We start from the raw sequence: 18,874 nt of genomic DNA, 5'->3' as shown, positions 1-18,874 counted from the left end.
CCAATAAAATCAATTGTTAAAATGTATTTAATCAATAGCTGAGGATAATGTCAGCTACCTAAATCTGAATCCCTCCACAGATCCTGCATAAAAAATAGGTCAACAAGGAGAAGAAATAAAACTATATTTGAACATGTTCAACTTTAGATCCATCCTGACTGGCAAAAATGTGAAAGTCTGATCATGCCCTCTGTTGGCAAGGCTGCAGAGACAGGCATTCTCATATGCTGGTGGGACTGCAAAATGGGATTATATGGCAGTATCTTAACAAAACTATGTATGTAGTTCTCCTTTACCCAGCAATCCTATTTCTAGGCATTTACCATGAAGTACACTCCCGGCCATATGAAAATACGTTTGCACAAGGTTATTCTTGGCTTCGTTATTTCTAATTACAAAATATCAGAACCACCCAAGGACAATGAGAAGAAGAAAAGATGCCAGAATCGGCCAAGAAAGGCAAAGACCCAGTGAGCAAATGTGAAGGCAAAGCCAGAAAGAAAAAGTGGTCCAAAGGCAAAGTTTAGCACATGCTCAATATGCTTGTCTTGTCTGACAAAGCCACATATGATGAACTCTGTAAAGATGTTCCCAACTATAAAGGTTATAACCCCAATTGTTGCCTGAGACTGAAATTCGTGGTTCCCTGGCCAGGGAAGTCCTTCAGGAGCTCCTTATATAAAGGACTTATGAACTGGTTTCAAAAGAGAGCTCAAGTAATTTACATTAGAAGCACCAAAGGTGGAGATGTTCCAGCTGCTGGTGAAGATGCATGATCAGGCCCAACCCAATGAACATTTTGAAAAATAAAACTTTAGGGGCGCCTGGGTGGCTGAGTCATTAAGTGCCTGCCTTCGGCTCAGGTCATGATCCCAGGGTCCTGGGAACGAGCCCCACATCGGGCTCCCTGCTCCGCAAGAAGCGTGCTTCTCCCTTTCCCTCTCCCCCTGCTTGTGTTCCCTCTCTCACTGTGTCTCTCTCTGTCAAATAAATAAATAAAATCTTAAAAAAAAAAAAGAAAAGAAAAAGAAAACTTTATTAAACCAAAATAAATATGTATATGAGCCAACCTCAATGTCCATCACATCAGAGACTGGTTAAGTAAACTATAATACATCCACTAAAAGAGTACTTTGTTGTGAGGAGCCTGGCTGGCTCAGTCAGTGGAGTGTGCAATTCCTGACCTTAGGGCAGGAAGTTCGAGCCCCACGTTGGGTGTAGAGATTACTTAAAAATAGAATCTAAAAAAAAAAAAAAGTACTTTGTTGCTATCAAAAAGAATATGGGAGTTCTCTCCGAATGGATATGGAATGATTTCTGGCATATTTTGTTAGGTGAGATGAGCAAAATATAAGAGATTATATTTAGTACATGTTTTTTATAAGAAAGAGAAGGAAATAAGAAAATATATATATTTTCTTACTACGTATCTCCCTATTTATGCAGGAAAAAAAACCAGGAAGGATAAACCAGAAATCGGTGATACTGGTTACCTAACAAGAGTTAGGTGGGAATGCAAGGAATGGGGGTGAGGGTTTGGTGACATTTCTCTGAGTATATCTTTCTGTATAGTTTTGACTTCTGGAAGCATGTTCGTGTTTTACATAATCAAAAATAATAAAATAAAATCTATAAGAATGAGAAAAAAATAGAATACCAAAAAAATCACAAATGAATACAACTGTATTTCAAGAAAAATAATATAACCACTCTGTAAGAAACTTGAACACAATACACTGACTACATACTCTCAGCTTAAAGAAAAAGTACCGCAAACAAATCCTGAACTCTAGGTAAAGGGCTCATTTTTCACAGATGTATGGGTCAGCCATTCTGAAACTCCTTTCCTTGTGCTATAGGGTGGAGCAGACAAGTAAATATACAAAGGATAAGAGGAACTCACGATCTCACTATCACAGAAGAGTTACAGATATGGAAAAGGGAGAGTAGAATGAACTCTGGTGTTGAGCTGAAATGAAACGAGATAGTGTGAACTCGTGGTTTCTAACTTACAGATATACGTATAAAAAGTGAGGGTATTTGTGGGGCGCCTGGGTGGCTCAGTCAGTTAAGCATCTGCCTTCGGCTCAGGTCATGATCCCACCCTGGGATCAAGTCCCTCATCAGGCTCCTTGCTCAGAGGGGAGCCTGCTTCTCCCTCTCCTCCCCGCTCCTGCTCTCTCTCACTATCTGTCTCTCAAATAAATAAAATCTTAAAAAAAAAAAAAATGAGGATAATTGTGTGTGCATGCATGTGTGTGTTGTGTGTATGTACATACATATAAATAAAACCAAAGTCTGCATGCCAATTCAAGCCTGCTCATTCTAGGTGCAATCCTATACAGTAATCAGGATAACCATGGCAGACCACAACATTCCCCATTTTTCTTAACTTTACTAAAGAAAAAAATGCTGAGAGATACCACGGTCATTCTCAGACAGGCCTGTATCAGCCCAGGCTGGATACTGATCCTTATTCATATTATAAAATCACTACATTCCTATAAATGACATGAGGGCCCCTAGGTAGACCGCACCATACTTCTTACTTAACCTCTGTACCTTCAATAACAATCAGTACAATAACTGGCACATAGTAGGCCATCAATAAATGTTTTTCCTTGTAAACTAACAGAACAATACTCCACATAAGCAACCAGACTGACACTGTTCTTCAAGTCCTGAGACATGCAGTCGGGTACTGGATTAGCACCAGGTGCCCTGTCTCAAAGAGAACCGCTCTGTACACCAACAATTTAAACAGAGATTATACTCTGGTGTAAAATAAAAACTGTGAGTAAGGGAAGCCCCTCTGTGTTCAGGGACAGTAAAACAGTAAATAGAAACTTTATGCAACTGGAAAAGTCTCAGATGATAAGCAAAATGTTCTCCAAAGAGACAAGACTTTTGAGAGCAAGCACCTTGCCTACATTCAACTCTGAAGCCCCAGTGCTTGGCACTGGCCTGGAACATAGCAGGGGCATTGAAATCTGTTGAATGACTGAAAGAGAAAAAGCCACATTGCCTGTAAGTACAAAGAGTATCCAGAAAGCCTCAAGTGATTCCCCCAACATCCCCAGTATTCGACACAGAACTCTTGAGGTATTATGGAAAAAAAAATACAGATTGATTACTAGACATTCTGAAAAACAAAAGAAGCCTGTGTGTGGGCATTCCCATCTTTAACACTATTAGCAATTACAACTCTAAAAGAACCCATGGTATAAGTGAAACCATACAAAAATACTGTTACTGTGCAGAATACAAAACAATGACATCAGCAAATGTATTAAGTAAAGAGTATACCTACCTGCAGCATATCATCCACCATAGTTAGTATATACTGAACTGTCTGTTCTTTGGAGATATGAGTCATCAAATTTATAAACGTTTTAGCACACTAGAAAAGAATGAAAGTAATGTTAACTTTTCAACTACAAACAACATTTATTTAATGGAATTTCAGTAAAATATTATTTCTCTTGCACAAATTCTAATACAAATGCTATTGCCAACAGATCTCAATTACAAAAAATGTATACCTTTTACAAATACCGTGATGAAGTATGGGAGGAATGTACTATGATTTGCATTCAATTTTTGATCATTTTTAGTGATAAATTTCAAAGTGTTTACTACTTTTAAATAGACCTAGTAACTATAACTCTTGACTGCCCACGATAACAGAAAGATTAAGTTACATAGACAACCAAAAATTATCATTGATTTTGATTTAGGGTTTTATTTTGGTTTTTTTGGTTTTTTGGCTTTGTTTTGTTTTGTTTTTGCATTTGCTGGGAAGAACACTACAGCAACAAAGGGACTAGGAATTAGAATCAGAAGGCCATGACCTGTCTCCATCCTACAAGGTATCAACTGTGTGATAATCTCTGGAATTCAGTAAAAACTGGAGCCAATAGTATGTTTCCTCACAGATTTCCCAGGATTGCTGTGAGAATCAGAGTGAGTTGCATACAGGCTCTTTCAGGCCATCAGGACCCCACACCAGAAAATCTGATGGACAGTAGGATTGCATCATATTCTAGTGAAAATACAAAGTGGGAAAAATTTCTAAAAAAAAAAAAAAAAAAAAGTTAAGCAACTTTAAAAACAACATATACTTTGAAACTTAATTTCCCTTCTAGCAATCTATTCTAGGAAGATTTTCAGAAATGCAGAAAAGGATAGAGGAATAAACATACCCAACATAACATTTTTCCAAAATGAACAAAGAGAACTGGAAATCCTTCAAATGTCTTCTAATAAAAAAGGATTTTTAGCTAAATTATGATGCATACCTACAATGGAATATCACAGTCATTAAAAATTTTTTCTAGAATTTTTAATGACACAAGGAGGTGTTGGTGACATAATGTTTATAGCCATCACCTGACTGCCTTCAGTTTGGAGCATCTCTTGCTTCTCTTCAGGACTTCTTTTCATTTCAAACCTTTGAATGAATTCACAATCTTCAGCAGAAATCATCTGCCCCCTAGAAAGTAAGAGGAAGTTGGGTTTTTTCAATAAGAGTTGAAGCACCACTGTGAGCCACGGCTACAGGAATTCCCCATCTTTCTCCTCTCTCCCCAGTAGTTAACCACTAGGGTGGGCACACAGACCCTGGCATCAGACAGACCTGAGTGCAAGCTTAGCTCCACCATGTACTAATCATGCAACCTCTCTGGACCTGAGTTAATTTATCTGCAAGATGGGAATAATATCCACATTGCCATTAGGAGCTGACTTCACGATGACATTAAATAATTCATATAAGGTGGCTAGGGCAGTGCCTAGCCCAGAGGAAGCACTCATTAACTGACACCTCTTAGCACTGTCCAAAGTCTCACCGTATCCCCCTCCCAGCCAAACAATTCACTTGGTTTTCTACTCCATCAAGACCAAAGCCAATTCATATGAACTTCTACAATCATTACCTCCAGCGTATTCTCATATTCTCTCCAGACTCAGAAAAATGTGATCCTCCTCCTGTCTGAAAAAATAACCTTTCCATCCTGACCCCTGTCCTCCCACCAATCATCCCACACTATCCTGTTTTCCTCTTACTTCTTTCAGGGGTCCCTTCCTCCATGGTTCTTTGCTCCTCAAGGCTTCTCTCCGAGCTCAATCCTTGTTACCTTACTTTTCTCTCCCAAATTCTTTCCTTCAGTGAGATTCAAACCAAGAGAGTCTAGTCTTCTCTCTCTGCCAAACCATCTCCGACTATCTTCCACCCCTTACCATTTTCACAAATTCAGCATCATCACAACTGAACCATCATCACCTTCCTTTCCAACCCAGCTTGACCTCACAACTGACTTGGCTCCACTCATCAACAATTCAAACCCTGTCTGACGCTTCCTTATAAAAAGACCTGTCAGCAAAACAGCCTTGCTAGTCTCTGTGACACTGGACACTTCGGGACATACACCAATCTTTTCAGATTATCAGAATAGTGGGGAAAGTATAGAATTTGCATCAATCTGAGGAAGAGTTCCAACTCCAGATGTGAAACTTTGGTAAGTCCCTACCCCTCTGAGCAATGTTTGTGACACCAGTAAAATGGCAATTACAATACTACCTGCCCTACTCCACTGAGCATTTGTGAAAAAAATACAAGAAAAAGCACTCGATGGATATAAGCATGAAGTAAATACAAGTTTAAAATTAAAAATGTCTTGGGGCGCCTGGGTGGCTCAGTCGTTAGGAGTTTGCCTTCGGCTCAGGTCATGATCCCAGGGTCCTGGGATCGAGCCCCGCATCAGGCTCCCTGCTCAAAGGAAGCCTGCTTCTCCCTCTCCCCCTGCTTGGGTTCCTGCTCTCGCTATCTCTCTGTCAAATAAATAAATAAATCTTTTTAAAAAATTAAATTAAATCAAAAATGTCTTATAATATGCTTTGTCATTCAAATAGCATCAATATATTTTTTTTAACTCAGTAGTTTTAAAAACTGCCCTTCCCCACCCCTTACCCCCAAGTATGTTGAGAGACTAGCATTCCACAAAAGCCCAACCGTGGAAACAATGAATTTGAAGCAGGTTTCCCCATATGCATAGTTACAGAAATGTAGTCCTTTTCCAGATCTGTGTTGGATTGGGTTCCTGGAGGCAGGCCTTGACATGGAGATTGGTGTATGGGCGATCTACGTAGGCAGTGCTCCCAGGAGAGACCAGGGATGGAGTGGGGAACACAGGACATGGAAGGTAAAGAGCCCAGCCTGGAGTCAGGCAAAGTCCTGAAGAGAAAAGGTTCCTGAGCACACAGGAGAGTCTGGGAAAGTGAGGTCCTCAGAGCTGTGCCCTCCCCAAGACGTCCATACTTCCTGACACTCCTCCCACAACCCCACCTTCCTCCAAAGATCTTGACTTTCAGGTATTCAACATCTCAGTGTTTTACTTTATCCCTTCTGAGTTTTCTATATACTATTACTACATACTAAACTATTTTACATCCTGTTAACATGCTTCTGGATTTTGTAATCTACTGGGGTCATTCTTATATCAGTTCTACAGTTTTAAGCACTGTAACTTTGTTTTCACATATGCTCCTTTTTTTTTTAACATGGCTTTTTTTTTTTTTTAACTATTCTCATGCATTGGATTTTTTCAACAATCCTTTCCTTACCAACCCAAAGGGGAATTTCGAGTCCTTATCTTTCTAGAACTCTAAGGCAAGTGACAACATGACCATTTCTTGACACTCTCTTCCTAAACTTCCAGATTCCTCTTGTCCTCCTCAGGCCACTCATTAGTGCTCTTCACAGACTCCTTATCTCCTACCCTGTGCCTCAGGTTCTGTGGAAGGCTCTCTCCATTTGCACTCCCTGAATCCTCCCTGAGTGCTCCCCACTAGTCTCTGCATAGGTAGCTCACAGTCTGAGCTCCAACCCAGGCTGCCCTCTTGCAGTCCCCACTCACACATGGGGACCTCTCCTCCTACAGAGCAAGCACACAGGCACTCCAGACCCACCAGGGGCAGAACTGAGATCACTAACATATATCCCTATACACACTCCACCGCAGCCTGGCTAATGGAATAATGAAAGCAAAAAAAAAAAAAAAAAAGACACTTTGCCCTGTTTTCTTGGGAAAAAATGCACTCTGTACCCTGGGATAGACCAACAAGGTCATCCTGTCCAGCTCTGGCCCCAAAATAAATACAGTCTTTTTCATAAACCTGAACTTCTAGCTAAAACAATTTCAGTTCCAAATTTTGCTATGCTGATATATAAAAGCATATCATAACCTTTGTAGATAGAATAATCATGTGAAAAAGCTGGTTTTTCTACCATGACTAAAGTGTACAATGAAGGTTAAACCTGTAACTTTTGCATTTTACAGCTTTCTTTCCCATTTAAATAACTGGTTTTTATTTGTTAAGTCAGTCCTGAAGTCTGACTTTCTTGCATTTGTTGTAAGTAACCTTTTTCTTTTCTTGCTTAAATTCTTTTGTCTCTGAACGTTCCTTTGACAGTTCCATAACTTAGCAAGTTAGGGACTCTGGTCTCTTTTCTAATGATCTACAAACACTCGGGCACCAGTCCTAACAATCCTTCCACTAGCATCAGTCTCCTCCTGACTTCCCTGCCTCTGGAGTAGCTCAGGCCTAAGGTAACAATCCATCAAAGGGTTTCCCTGCTTCCGATCCACCCCTCTTCCACATCCCTCTTACCTACTACCAACCAGCTTTCTCAAGCACACATCTGGCCGCATTACTCCTTTTACATCAGTCAGACTGTGAATTTGAATGGCAGTTCTACCTAACACCTAGGTAGAGGCATTCAGAAAAAATCTTTTTAATCAACTGACTAATTAAAACCTATTTATCAGCCTCTACGTGTTACTTAATCTATCTGCACAGCTATTTACTCTTCTTTAAAATAAGGATAGAAAAATAGATCATAGTGTTGCCATGAAAGTAACATGAAACAGTACATGACTTACCAAGTACATTACTCCTTTCCCAAACACTGTCTCCACCACTACCCAACATCCACTCTACCCATTCACGATCTTGTCAGCCAAGATTAACTGTCAGCTTGTGTGTCAGGCACCTTTAAGAACAGGTGACACAGCAGTGAGTTAAACATCCCTCTTTGAGCTTGCAATGCAGTGGGGAAAACAACATACAAACACAAAAATAAATAATTGTCTAAACACACACATGCACATCATAATGCCAGGACACTAAATGCTTGAAAAAAACTGAAGCTGGGTAAGGAGCTAGAAGGTGCCAACAGAGGAAAGCATATATTCTAGGTGGATTACAATGACGGCCTTTTTCTTCTTTTTTTTTTTTTAATTAAGATTTATTTCTTTATTTTAGAGACAGAGGGTGCATGGGCAGGGGGAGGGGCGGAGGGGAAGCAGTCTCCCCGCTGAGCAGGGAGCCCAATGCAGGGCTTGATCTCAAGACCCTGAGGTCATGACCTGAGCCAAAACCAAGAGAGGCTTAACCAACTGAGCCACCCAGGTGCCCCACAGTGAAGGCCTTTCGAAGCCACCTGTGCAGACACCTGCATGAAGTGAGTTAATGAGCCAAGTGATCTAGGGAGGAACTTCCAGACGGAAGTGTAAGTCCAAGGACATTGGTGCAGCAGTAGCTTGAAAGAGCAAGAAAAGCAGAGTTGCTGGATGTTTGTGAGCAGGATGGCATAATCTGATCTGTATTTTCAAAATGACTGTCACAGCACTGTAAAGAATTGCTCTTCAATTCCACTTCTGGATATTTATCTCAGGAAAACAAACACTAATTCAAAAAGATATGTGCACCCCAATGTTTACTGCTGCATGATTTACAATAGCCAAGATATGGAAGCAACTTAAGTGTCCACCAACAGACAAATGGATAAGGAAAATGTGGTATATACACAATGGAATATCATGCAGCCATAAAAAAGGATAACATCTTGCCATTTGGGACAACATGGATGGACCTACAGAGTAATATGCTAAGGGAAATAAGTCAGACAGAGAGACAAAATACTTCACATTTTCACTTATGTGGGGAATTGAAAAAACAGAAACACATTCACAGATACAGAGAACAAGTGGTGATTATGAGAAGGGAGGGCTGTGTGGGGAAGGGCAAAAGAGGTGAAGGGGATTAAGAGGTACAAACCTCCAGTTACAAAATAAATAAGTCATGGGGATGAAAAGTACAGCATAGGGAATACAGTCAATCATATCGTACTAATTTTGTGTGGTGACAGATGGTAGCTAGATCCACCAAGAAGATCATTCCATAATGTATAAAAATATCCAATCACTATGTTGTACACCTGAGAAACTAACATAACAGTGTAGTCAATTAAATCAATTTTTTAATTAAAAAAAAAAAAAACGAGAGTTGCTCCTACGGGGGATAGTGAAAGCCGGGACAGCAGGCAAGGGGCTGTTAAGAAGAGAGCATGTGGGAGATAATGAGCGCTTACAGAGGGCAGTGACAGTGGAGCTAGAGTACAAGAGGTCAGATGTGAGATGGGTTCTGATGCAGGGCTAAAAGAGTTTGTCTGGATATGGTTAGTAAGGGAAGAGAAGTGTCACAATGGCTACTAGGAAAGGAACTAGAGAAAAAACAGCAAATAAAGCCTAAACCCAGCAGGAGAAGAGAAATAATAAAGATCAGAGCAGAAATCAATGAAATACAAACTAAAAGAACAGTAGAACAGATCAACGAAACTAGGAGCTGGTTCTTTGAAAGAATTAACAAGATTGATAAACCCCTGGCCAGACTTATCAAAAAGAAAAGAGAAATGACCCAAATCAACAAAATCATGAATGAAAGAGGCAAGATCACAACACCAAAGAAATACAAACAATTATAAGAACATATTATGAGCAACTTTCTGTTGCTCTTAATCCCCTTCACCTCTTTTGCCCTTCCCCACACAGCCCTCCCTTCTCATAATCACCACTTGTTCTCTGTATCTGTGAATGTGTTTCTGTTTTGTTTTTGTTTTTTCAATTCCCCACATAAGTGAAAATGTGAAGCTATTATGAGCCAGCAAATTAGAGAAGAACCTGGAAGAAATGGATGCATTCCTAGAGATGTATCAACTACGAAAACTGAACCAGGAAGAAATAGAAAACCTGAAGAGACCTATAACCACTAAGGAAATTGAAGCAGTCATCAAAAATCTCCCAAAAAACAAAAACCCCAGGGCCAGATGGCTTCCCAGGGGAATTCTACCAAACATTTCAAGAAGAATTAATACCTATTCTTCTGAAACTGTTCCAAAAAATAGAAATGGAAGGAAAACTTTCAAACTCGTTTTATGAGGCCACCATTACCTTGATCCCAAAACCACACAAAGACCCCATCAAAAAGGAGAATTACAAACCAATATCCTTGATGAATATGGATGCAAAAATTGTCACTAAAATACTAGCCAATAGGATCCAACAGTACATTAAAAGGATTATTCACCACGACCAAGTGGGATTTATCCCTGGGCTGCAAGGTTGGTTCAACATCTGCAAATCGATCAACGTGATACATTAACAAAAGAAAGAACAAGAATCATATGATCCTCTCAACAGATGCAGAAAAAGCATTTGACAAAGTACAGAACCCTTTTTGATCAAAACTCTTTAGAGTACAGGGATAGAGGATACATACCTCAATATCATAAAAGCCATCTATGAAAAACCCACAGCGAATATCATTCTCAATTGGGAAAAATTGAGAGCTTTCCCCCTAAGGTCAGGAATGCGGCAGGGATGTCCACTATCACCATTGCTATTCAACATAGTATTAGAAGTCCTAGCCACAGCAATCAGACAACAAAAAGAAATCAAAGGCATCCAAATTGGCAAAGAAGAAGTCAAACTCTCACTCTTTGCAGATGATATGATATTTTATATGGAAAACCCAAAAGACCCCACCCCAAAACTGCTAGGACTCATACAGGAATTCAGTAAAGTGGCAGGATATAAAATCAATGCACAGAAATCAGTGGCATCCCTATACACCAACAAGACAGAAGAAAGAGAAATTAAGGAGTCGATCCCCTTTACAATTGCACCCAAAACCATAAGATACCTAGGAATAAATCTAACCAAAGAGGTAAAGAATCTGTTCTCAGAAAACTATAAACTACTCATGAAAGAAATTGAGGAAGACACAAAGAAATGGAAAAACGTTCCATGCTCATGGACTGGAAGAACAAATATTGTGAAGATGTCCATGCTACCTTGAGCAATCTACACATTCAATGCAATCCCCATCAAAATACCATCCACTTTTTTCAAAGAAATGGAACAAATCATCCTAAAATTTGTATGGAACCAGAAAAGATCCCGCATAGCCAGAGGAATGTTGAAAAAGAAAAGCAAAGCTGGCGGCATCACAATTCTGGACTTCCAGCTCTATTACAAAGCTGTCATCATCAAGACAGTATGGTACTGGCACAAAAACAGACACATGGATCAATGGAACAGAATAGAGAGCCCAGAAATGGACCCTCAACTCTGTGGTCAACTAATCTTTGACAAAGCAGGAAAGAATGTCCGGTGGAAAAAAGACAGTCTCTTCAACAAATGGTGTTGGGAAAATTGGACAGCCACATGCAGAAGAATGAAACTGGACCATTTCCTTACACCACACACAAAAATAGACTCCAAATGGTTGAAAGACCTCAATGTGAGACAGGAGTCCATCAAAATCCTAAAGGAGAACACAGGCAGCAACCTCTTTGACCTCAGCCGCAGCAACTTCTTCCTAGAAACATCACCAAAGGCAAGGGAAGCAAGGGCAAAAATGAACTATTGGGACTTCATCAAGATAAGAAGCTTTTGCAAAGCAAAGGAAACAGTCAACAAAACCAAAAGACAACCGACAGAATGGGAGAAGATATTTGCAAATGACATATCAGATAAAGGGCTAGTATCCAAAATCTATAAAGAACTTATCAAACTCAACGCCCGAAGAACAAATGATCCAATCAAGAAGGTGCAGAAGACATGAACAGACATTTTTCCAAAGAAGACATCCAGATGGCCAACAGACACATGAAAAAGTGCTCAACATCACTCGGCATCAGGGAAATCCAAATCAAAACCTCAATGAGATACCACCTCACACCAATCAGAATGGCTAAAATTAACAAAGTCAGGAAACGACAGATGTTGGCAGGGATGCGGAGAAAGGGGAACCCTCCTACACTGTTGGTGGGAATGCAAGCTGGTGCAACCACTCTGGAAAACAGTAAGGAGGTTCCTCAAAAAGTTGAAAATAGAGCTACCCTACGACCCAGCAATTGCACTACTGGGTATTTACCCCAAAGATACAAATGTAGGGATCCGAAGGGGTACGTGCACCCCAATGTTTATAGCAGCAATGTCCACAACAGCCAAACTGTGGAAAGAGCCAAGATGTCCATCGACAGATGAATGGATAAAGATGTGACAATGGCATATTATGCAGCCATCAAAAGGAATGAGATCTTGCCATTTGCAGCGACGTGGATGGAACTGAAGGGTGTTATGCTGAGCGAAATAAGTCAATCAGAGAAAGACATGTATCATATGACCTCACTGATATGAGGAATTCTTAATCTCAGGAAACAAACTGAGGGTTGATGGAGTGGGGGGCGGGTGGGAGGGTAGGGGTGGCTGGGTGATAGACACTTGGGAGGGTATGTGCTATGGTGAGTGCTATGAATTGTGCAAGACTGTTGAACCACAGATCTGTACCTCTGAAACAAATAATGCAATATATGTTAAGAAAAAAAAAAAGAAGATAGCAGGAGGGGAAGAATGACGGGGGGGGGGAATCGGAGGAGGAGACAAACTGAGATGATGGACTCTGAAAAACAAACTGAGGGTTCTAGAGGGGAGGGGGGTGGGAGGATGGGTTAGCCTGGTGATGGGTATTAAAGAGGGCACGTTCTGCGTGGAGCACTGGGTGTTATATGCAAACAATGAATCATGGAACACTACATCAAAAACTAATGATGTAATGTATGGTGATTAACATAACAATAAAAAATTTTTTTTAAATGGCTGCTAGGTTTGGGCCTCCAAAGCCAGTGAAAGAAGGTGCCACAGAGTGGCCTGCAGCAGCCCGGAGGGAGCCCCACCCAACTACCTGAAGCTCCCCCAGCGCTGCATTTTCTTCCACATCCCAGCTCCCCCAACCCCACCCCTGCAGTTTCCTTCACCACAGCCCACATCTCCTCTGCTTGGACAACTCCCACGAGTATCTCTCATGTATTCTGTGAAGGCATTCCCAATGCTCCCAAATAATTATTTGTTCCCTGCTTTTGTTATTTGAGAAAACGTCACATATATCTCCACTTTAATGCTTCCCACATTTTATTATTGAAATTTTTATTTAAAGATCTGTTTCCTCATTAGACCTTAAACTCGAGAGGAAGATTCTTGTAGAGTTTTAATAGATTCCAGCTTGACTGAAATATAGCCACGCCCATTCATTTATGTACTGTCTAGTTCAATTACCAAGAAAAAGTTTAATCAAACACACATACATTTTTAAAACACTGTATTATTTTGTAACATGTTAGTTTGTAAGGGATAGAGCATATTGGCCTTTTGACATTGGAGGACTTTTCCAAGGGTTTTATTTTTATCAGAATAAGATGTGATACAAGATTCCCTGAGAATTCATGTGTCATGGCCGGCCCCAAAGATTTGTAAGCTCTTTTAGGGCAAGTACATTTCACACCCACCAGTGTCCCCACACAGTTGGCTCAACAGCAGGCACACACTAACATCTGGTGAACATTTGTGTCCAGATATAGAGTAGAAAGGTTTTATAAAGAAATGCATGAGATGGACAGCAAATTAAAGGACAGAAATAGGAATGAGACTACAGCTTAGTAGTACAGAGGCCTTATAAAAGGAGGAACAGAAGAGAAAGCAATTAAAAATCTCCATGGAATGAAAAATGTTCCAAATGCCCATGCTAGGGAACTTCTGCAGTCGGCCAATGCCTTATGATCAATAACAGTATCATTCTATTTAGGTTATAAACAGAGTCAAGCTTTATAAACTTGAAACTCCTTATCCTCTAGTCTAAACACACTCTGGACTAAAATTAGGAAATAAAGCTCAAAATCCTAATTTCACAGGGGCTTTAAACAAATACAGAGACATAGATGAACAGAGAAAACATCAGAAATTCCCTCCTCCTCTTGCCCTTGAGTCCATGGCCCCATAACAATCCAGTCCCTTAAAGAAGGAATCCAGAGTCATCCTAGATTCTTTCTCACCCTCATACATTAAATCGATCACTAAGACTTTCTCAAATCTATCCAGTTCTATCCATTCCAACAATCTGAATACTGCTACAGTCTCAACCCTAGCTCTAGGTTTGTTTCCACAAATCCACCCTCTACATTGTCAGTAGAACAATCCAACCAAAAGGCAATCTGACATGTAACCCACACTTACAAATACTGGTTGTTCCCAATACCTACAACAGCAATTTTAAAACTGTGTTCCCTGGAGGAGTCTTCACAACTGGCTCCTGGCTGCCTCCCCAGCCTCAGCCCTCCCCACTGCCTGCCTCCAAAACATGTATTATTCCCCACCCAACATGCTGTTTTTAATTCCCTACCTTTGAACATCCCCTCCAGGAAAACCTCCAGGAGGCAGGATTAACTGTCATTTTTCTATCCACCCATCATTCCCTGTGCACCTTTCTACTATCTCCGTTAGCATACTAAATTTAAATGATCTGTTTATATATTTGACTTCCTACCAAATCATAAGTTTATCTTTCGAAGCCTCAAAGCCTAGAAAAATGCCTCACACTTGAAAGGCAGGCAATAAATGTCTGATGAGTGACTAAATTAACAGAAATAAATCCATCATTTTTGTACACTGCATGACCTTCTTACAGCAAAGCAAACTGCTAAATATAAAACTAAAGATTCCTCGATTTGCTTTTCAAAATGTATATGCAAATATCAACTGACTTTCCTTAATAAGTCACTCATAAATATACCAAAATAAACAGATATGAAGTAAAGTCAATATGATAAAATACGGTCAAAAATAAATAAACCCTTATTTTACAGATAAATACAGAACACCAGCATGCTAAATCTTAATGCATACAAGAAAGAAGGGGAAAGAACCAAAATTTAAGAGTGTATTCAACATACTAATGCTTGTATTCAACTGTGTTAATACTTAGTACACTATTTGAGCACCAACTCTGAGATTATCTATCCCATTTCACATTTACTTCAATGAACCTCAGAGAAGTTAACAGATTCACTTAAAATTACCACTCAAGTAGACAGAAGACCTGGAATTCAAACCCAGATCCTGAAATTCAAACATTTACACTTTTTACTAGTTGTATGAGCCATTCTGCAACACCTCTGTCCCCCCACTGATCACCAAGGCACAACGAGCCAGTCTTGGAAGGCTTTGCCCATTATCCCCTTCCCTTGCTACAGATCCCATGAACATTTCCCACTCATTCAAAAAGTACAACTTTCCAGACAGAAAAGATCAAAACTGCTCTGAGCGGCTCTGCTCCCCTGCTAGAGCCTCAGGATGTTTCCAGCAGTTCCTATGTCAGGTAAGCATTCTAAGGAGGAACTGTTTTCTTCCACATTTATTAGTATTTTTCCAGTATTTCTCTCATAGAAGCATGATCATGAAAAAGTCTGATGCAAAAGCACATGATTATCCATGATTCACAGCAAAGTGGTACTTACTGAAGATAGGACTGCCAGTTCACTTTGTTTGCACGAACCTCTGCAGCCTTGGCAGCAATGATGTTCGTTGGAACAGCAGCATCTACAGCACCTCGGATATCCATTTTGGTCATCTAAATTTTATGATCTTGGATGTTTTTCAACAGATCTTCAATTCTGATGCAAGGTGAAACCAGAATACCAGATGTTATCATTTTTTTTAACAACTACTACTATCATTGCTGTTATAATTAATATCATCATCTCCTTACTCTCCCCAGACATTCAAATATTGAATATTCTAGATATTAAATATTAATATTATTTTTCAGATCTTGCCCAATTACACACCACCCCATAAAAGTGTTCCCTAAAGGTTTTTTCATTTCCAGGAAAAGCTTTTTAATTATTGGCACTAATCTTGCAGCAAGATTTTTAAAGTAACTCTTTAAGATACTGACATCAGAAGTCATGCTTTAATAAAATAGGCATACAGTTTAAACGTATACAACTGGGACCAACTTTCTTCTGACAGAAAAAAATAACTTGTAGAGTAAAGATAAGACCAATTATTTTACTTACATTTACTAAGCATCATTTTCAAGTGACATATACAAAAAACCTACAAGGGCCTTTTAAAATGACTCATTCAAATTAAAAATCCTAAAGTGGGAATGGCATTTCTTCAAAGAAAGAGCTTTCTTTTTTCAACCAAAGTTCACAGTATTTTCATAATGAATTTTGGGAGAAAGTTTCGGAACAAATATCAATTACAATTTAGGTACAACCGACAACGGGAGTCTAGTGTAATGACAAGAACCTACAATAATGAGCTTTTATGAAATTCTCACTTCTAAATTTACCGGTAAAACGCTTAAGCCTGATTTTATCTCAATACAAAATATATAGGTTCTGGTTCACAAAATATAAGTTCACTGCCAGAGCCACAAAGAAACTAAAACCATACCCAAAGTTCTGTTCTGCAATCCCAATGACCTTAGTCAGTTTGGAACTTAATCTCTACATCTGAGGGTTTGCTGCCTAAACAAGCAAAAGCAATACACACAGGTATGGCAGAGATAAAACTGGCTCTGTCCGGGTCAGGCTGGAACCCTGGTACACCGAGCGGACTCAGGCCCAGCGGCCTCTCCTGGGGTAGGTGAAGGTGCCTCCTCACCGTCATCTAAATCCCTGAACAACTCGAATCTTCAGCAGGCCAGGGCCGTGGCCCAATCCTGGGGAAAGTGTCCCCCTCTCCCCTGCCCACCCCTCACCTTCCCTGCTCCTGCTGGGGAGGAGCTCCAGTTCCGTAAACCTACTTGAGGCCTGGAAGGAAAAGAGAGCTGGAGACCCGGGCGGGAGGAGGGCTGGAGGGGCCTGCGCGGGGAGAAACGAGCACGCACCAGGGAAGCTGGGGAAGCCGCAGGGGTCGCCTCCCTCGGGCTGGGGTAGGGGACAAAACAACGCGAGTGCGGCCTTACTTCGCGAACCCTGGGGACCCCACAACTCACCCAAAGGCGGCAGGGAGGATGCAGCGGTCCAGGCTGTCGGGGCCGCAGACCGGCTGGGGCGCCGAGTCAGCGTCGAGTCGGCGTCTCCTACCCGGTACAGAGGCCTGAGAGGCGGAGTGAGCCACAGATCCCGGGAAGTGCAGAGATTCCCGCACGCAGGAGACGTTGAGGGCGGCACAGGCAGAAGGAAGCCCGAGCGGCCGCAGTAGGAGGCCAGCAGTGTCGGTCACGTGACCAGAGGCACGTGACATCCCGGAAGCCGGAAGCCGGGAAGATCCAAAACCGCTCGCGGAGCCCCCTTGCCCTTAGAAGGGCCTTGCGCACAGCCGGGAGCTGGAGTTCAGGTGACCCCGACAGAGACCCCGGAGGCACGCAGAAATTAAGCCCAGGCTGGCCCGTCGGGAAGGAGGGGAGCAGGATGGGCACGTGGGGACCACCACCCCGAAACCCAGAGCCCCGCTTGGGGGCAGCCGACGTCCCCAGCGCAAGGCCGAGTCAGGCCAAAATTTGTTTCTCTTAACCGTCATTCTTTTGAAATGTTTGATTTCATGTTTTTAAATAGATTGACTTCCACGTGGATTTAACACCTCAATGAAATAGGCGTTCTTCCTCGGATTTTAAGTATGAAATTGATCCTGAAACGTAGACTACAAAAGTTAGCTTGCCCTCGGTTGCAGGTTTAGCAAATTATGTTTCATGTAGTATTTGCATTACATTTTTAAAAGTTTTCGTGTTTACCGAAAATGCAAATTTGCAACCCTGACTTGAGCCCAAGAATGCCCCAGTCCAGGCCTCAGCTATCCTCCTTGTCTTAAGATAATAATGAGTAATACTACTCCATATTACAACTATATGTCAGGTATATGTAATAGCATATTTTTGTTAATCAGCACTGAAAGGGATTTATAAGTAGAACCAACACATTTCTACTAAAAATGCTACATTTCAGTCAAGTTTTAAAGACTATGAGTAAACACATAGTATATAATTTTTCTCCTATTGCTGTTTTAACAAATTACCACAAATTTATTGGCTTAAACCAACACAAATTAATTTTTTTACAGTTCTTTGGGTCAGAAGCCTGACATGGGTCTCAATCCATTTCCCTATATTTTCCAGTTTCTAGAAGCTGCCTGCATTCCTTGGCTCATGTCCCCCCTTCCTCCATCTTCAAAGTCAGCAACATCACAGTGAGAGTACACACCCTTTCCCTTTCCCTTTCCCTTTTTCTTTCTTTCTTTCCGTCTCTCTGGACACAGAAGGGTTCTCTGATTTTATGAGCTCATGTGATTAGATTGGGTCCACCTGGATAATGCAAGCAACTCTCCCCATCTCAAGGTCCTTAACCTTAACCACATACATAACCTTGTTTCCCTTTTGCCATGTAAGTTAACATATACACAGGTTCCAGAGGTTAGAACATAGACATCTTTAGGGGAACATTATTCTGCCTATCACAAATATAGAGGGAAGGATCCACACTAGTGTAACTGGTTGAGGAAACATACAGAGGGGCCCTACATGATATCTACATTGTATTTCTAAAGTAAAATTTTTTAAAAACTTGACCTAATACTGCAAAATGTTAACCTTTTTTTTTTAAGATTTTATTTAATTATTTGTCAGAGAGAGCACAAGTGGGGGAGCGGCAGGCAGAGGGAAAAGCAGGCTCCCCACTGAGCAAGGAGCCCAA

At 40.8% G+C, this 18,874-nt stretch overlaps 1 protein-coding gene and 1 pseudogene across 5 annotated transcripts in view; one reads left to right on the top strand and one right to left on the bottom strand.

The window, feature by feature from the left end:
• Nucleotides 1-17,494, bottom strand: part of ATP6V1H (ATPase H+ transporting V1 subunit H) — a 138,464-nt gene extending 120,970 nt beyond the window's left edge. For 4 of the 5 annotated variants that reach the window (XM_064588333.1, XM_045896557.3, XM_064588335.1 and 1 more), the window contains exons 1-4: nt 17,182-17,494; nt 15,692-15,847; nt 4,390-4,492; nt 3,311-3,400 (exon numbers count right to left, since the gene is read on the bottom strand). In XM_064588333.1, coding sequence (XP_064444403.1) covers nt 3,311-3,400; nt 4,390-4,492; nt 15,692-15,804 — 306 coding nt within the window. In that variant the 5' untranslated portion in view covers nt 15,805-15,847; nt 17,182-17,494. The remainder of the gene's footprint in view (nt 1-3,310; nt 3,401-4,389; nt 4,493-15,691; nt 15,848-17,181) is intronic. The other variant, XM_064588334.1, reaches the window with a different exon arrangement.
• Nucleotides 325-776, top strand: LOC123858503 (small ribosomal subunit protein eS25-like; annotated as a pseudogene).
• Nucleotides 17,495-18,874: the final 1,380 nt, after the last annotated feature.

This window comes from Mirounga angustirostris, unplaced genomic scaffold, assembly GCF_029215605.1.
Source record: "Mirounga angustirostris isolate CCGP_5_RB_7025 unplaced genomic scaffold, mMirAng1.0.hap1 SCAF_4, whole genome shotgun sequence".
NCBI classification, from domain to species: Eukaryota; Metazoa; Chordata; class Mammalia; order Carnivora; family Phocidae; genus Mirounga; species Mirounga angustirostris.
Note: the sequence above shows the minus strand (reverse complement) of the source record. Positions and strands in the feature narration are given on the sequence as shown.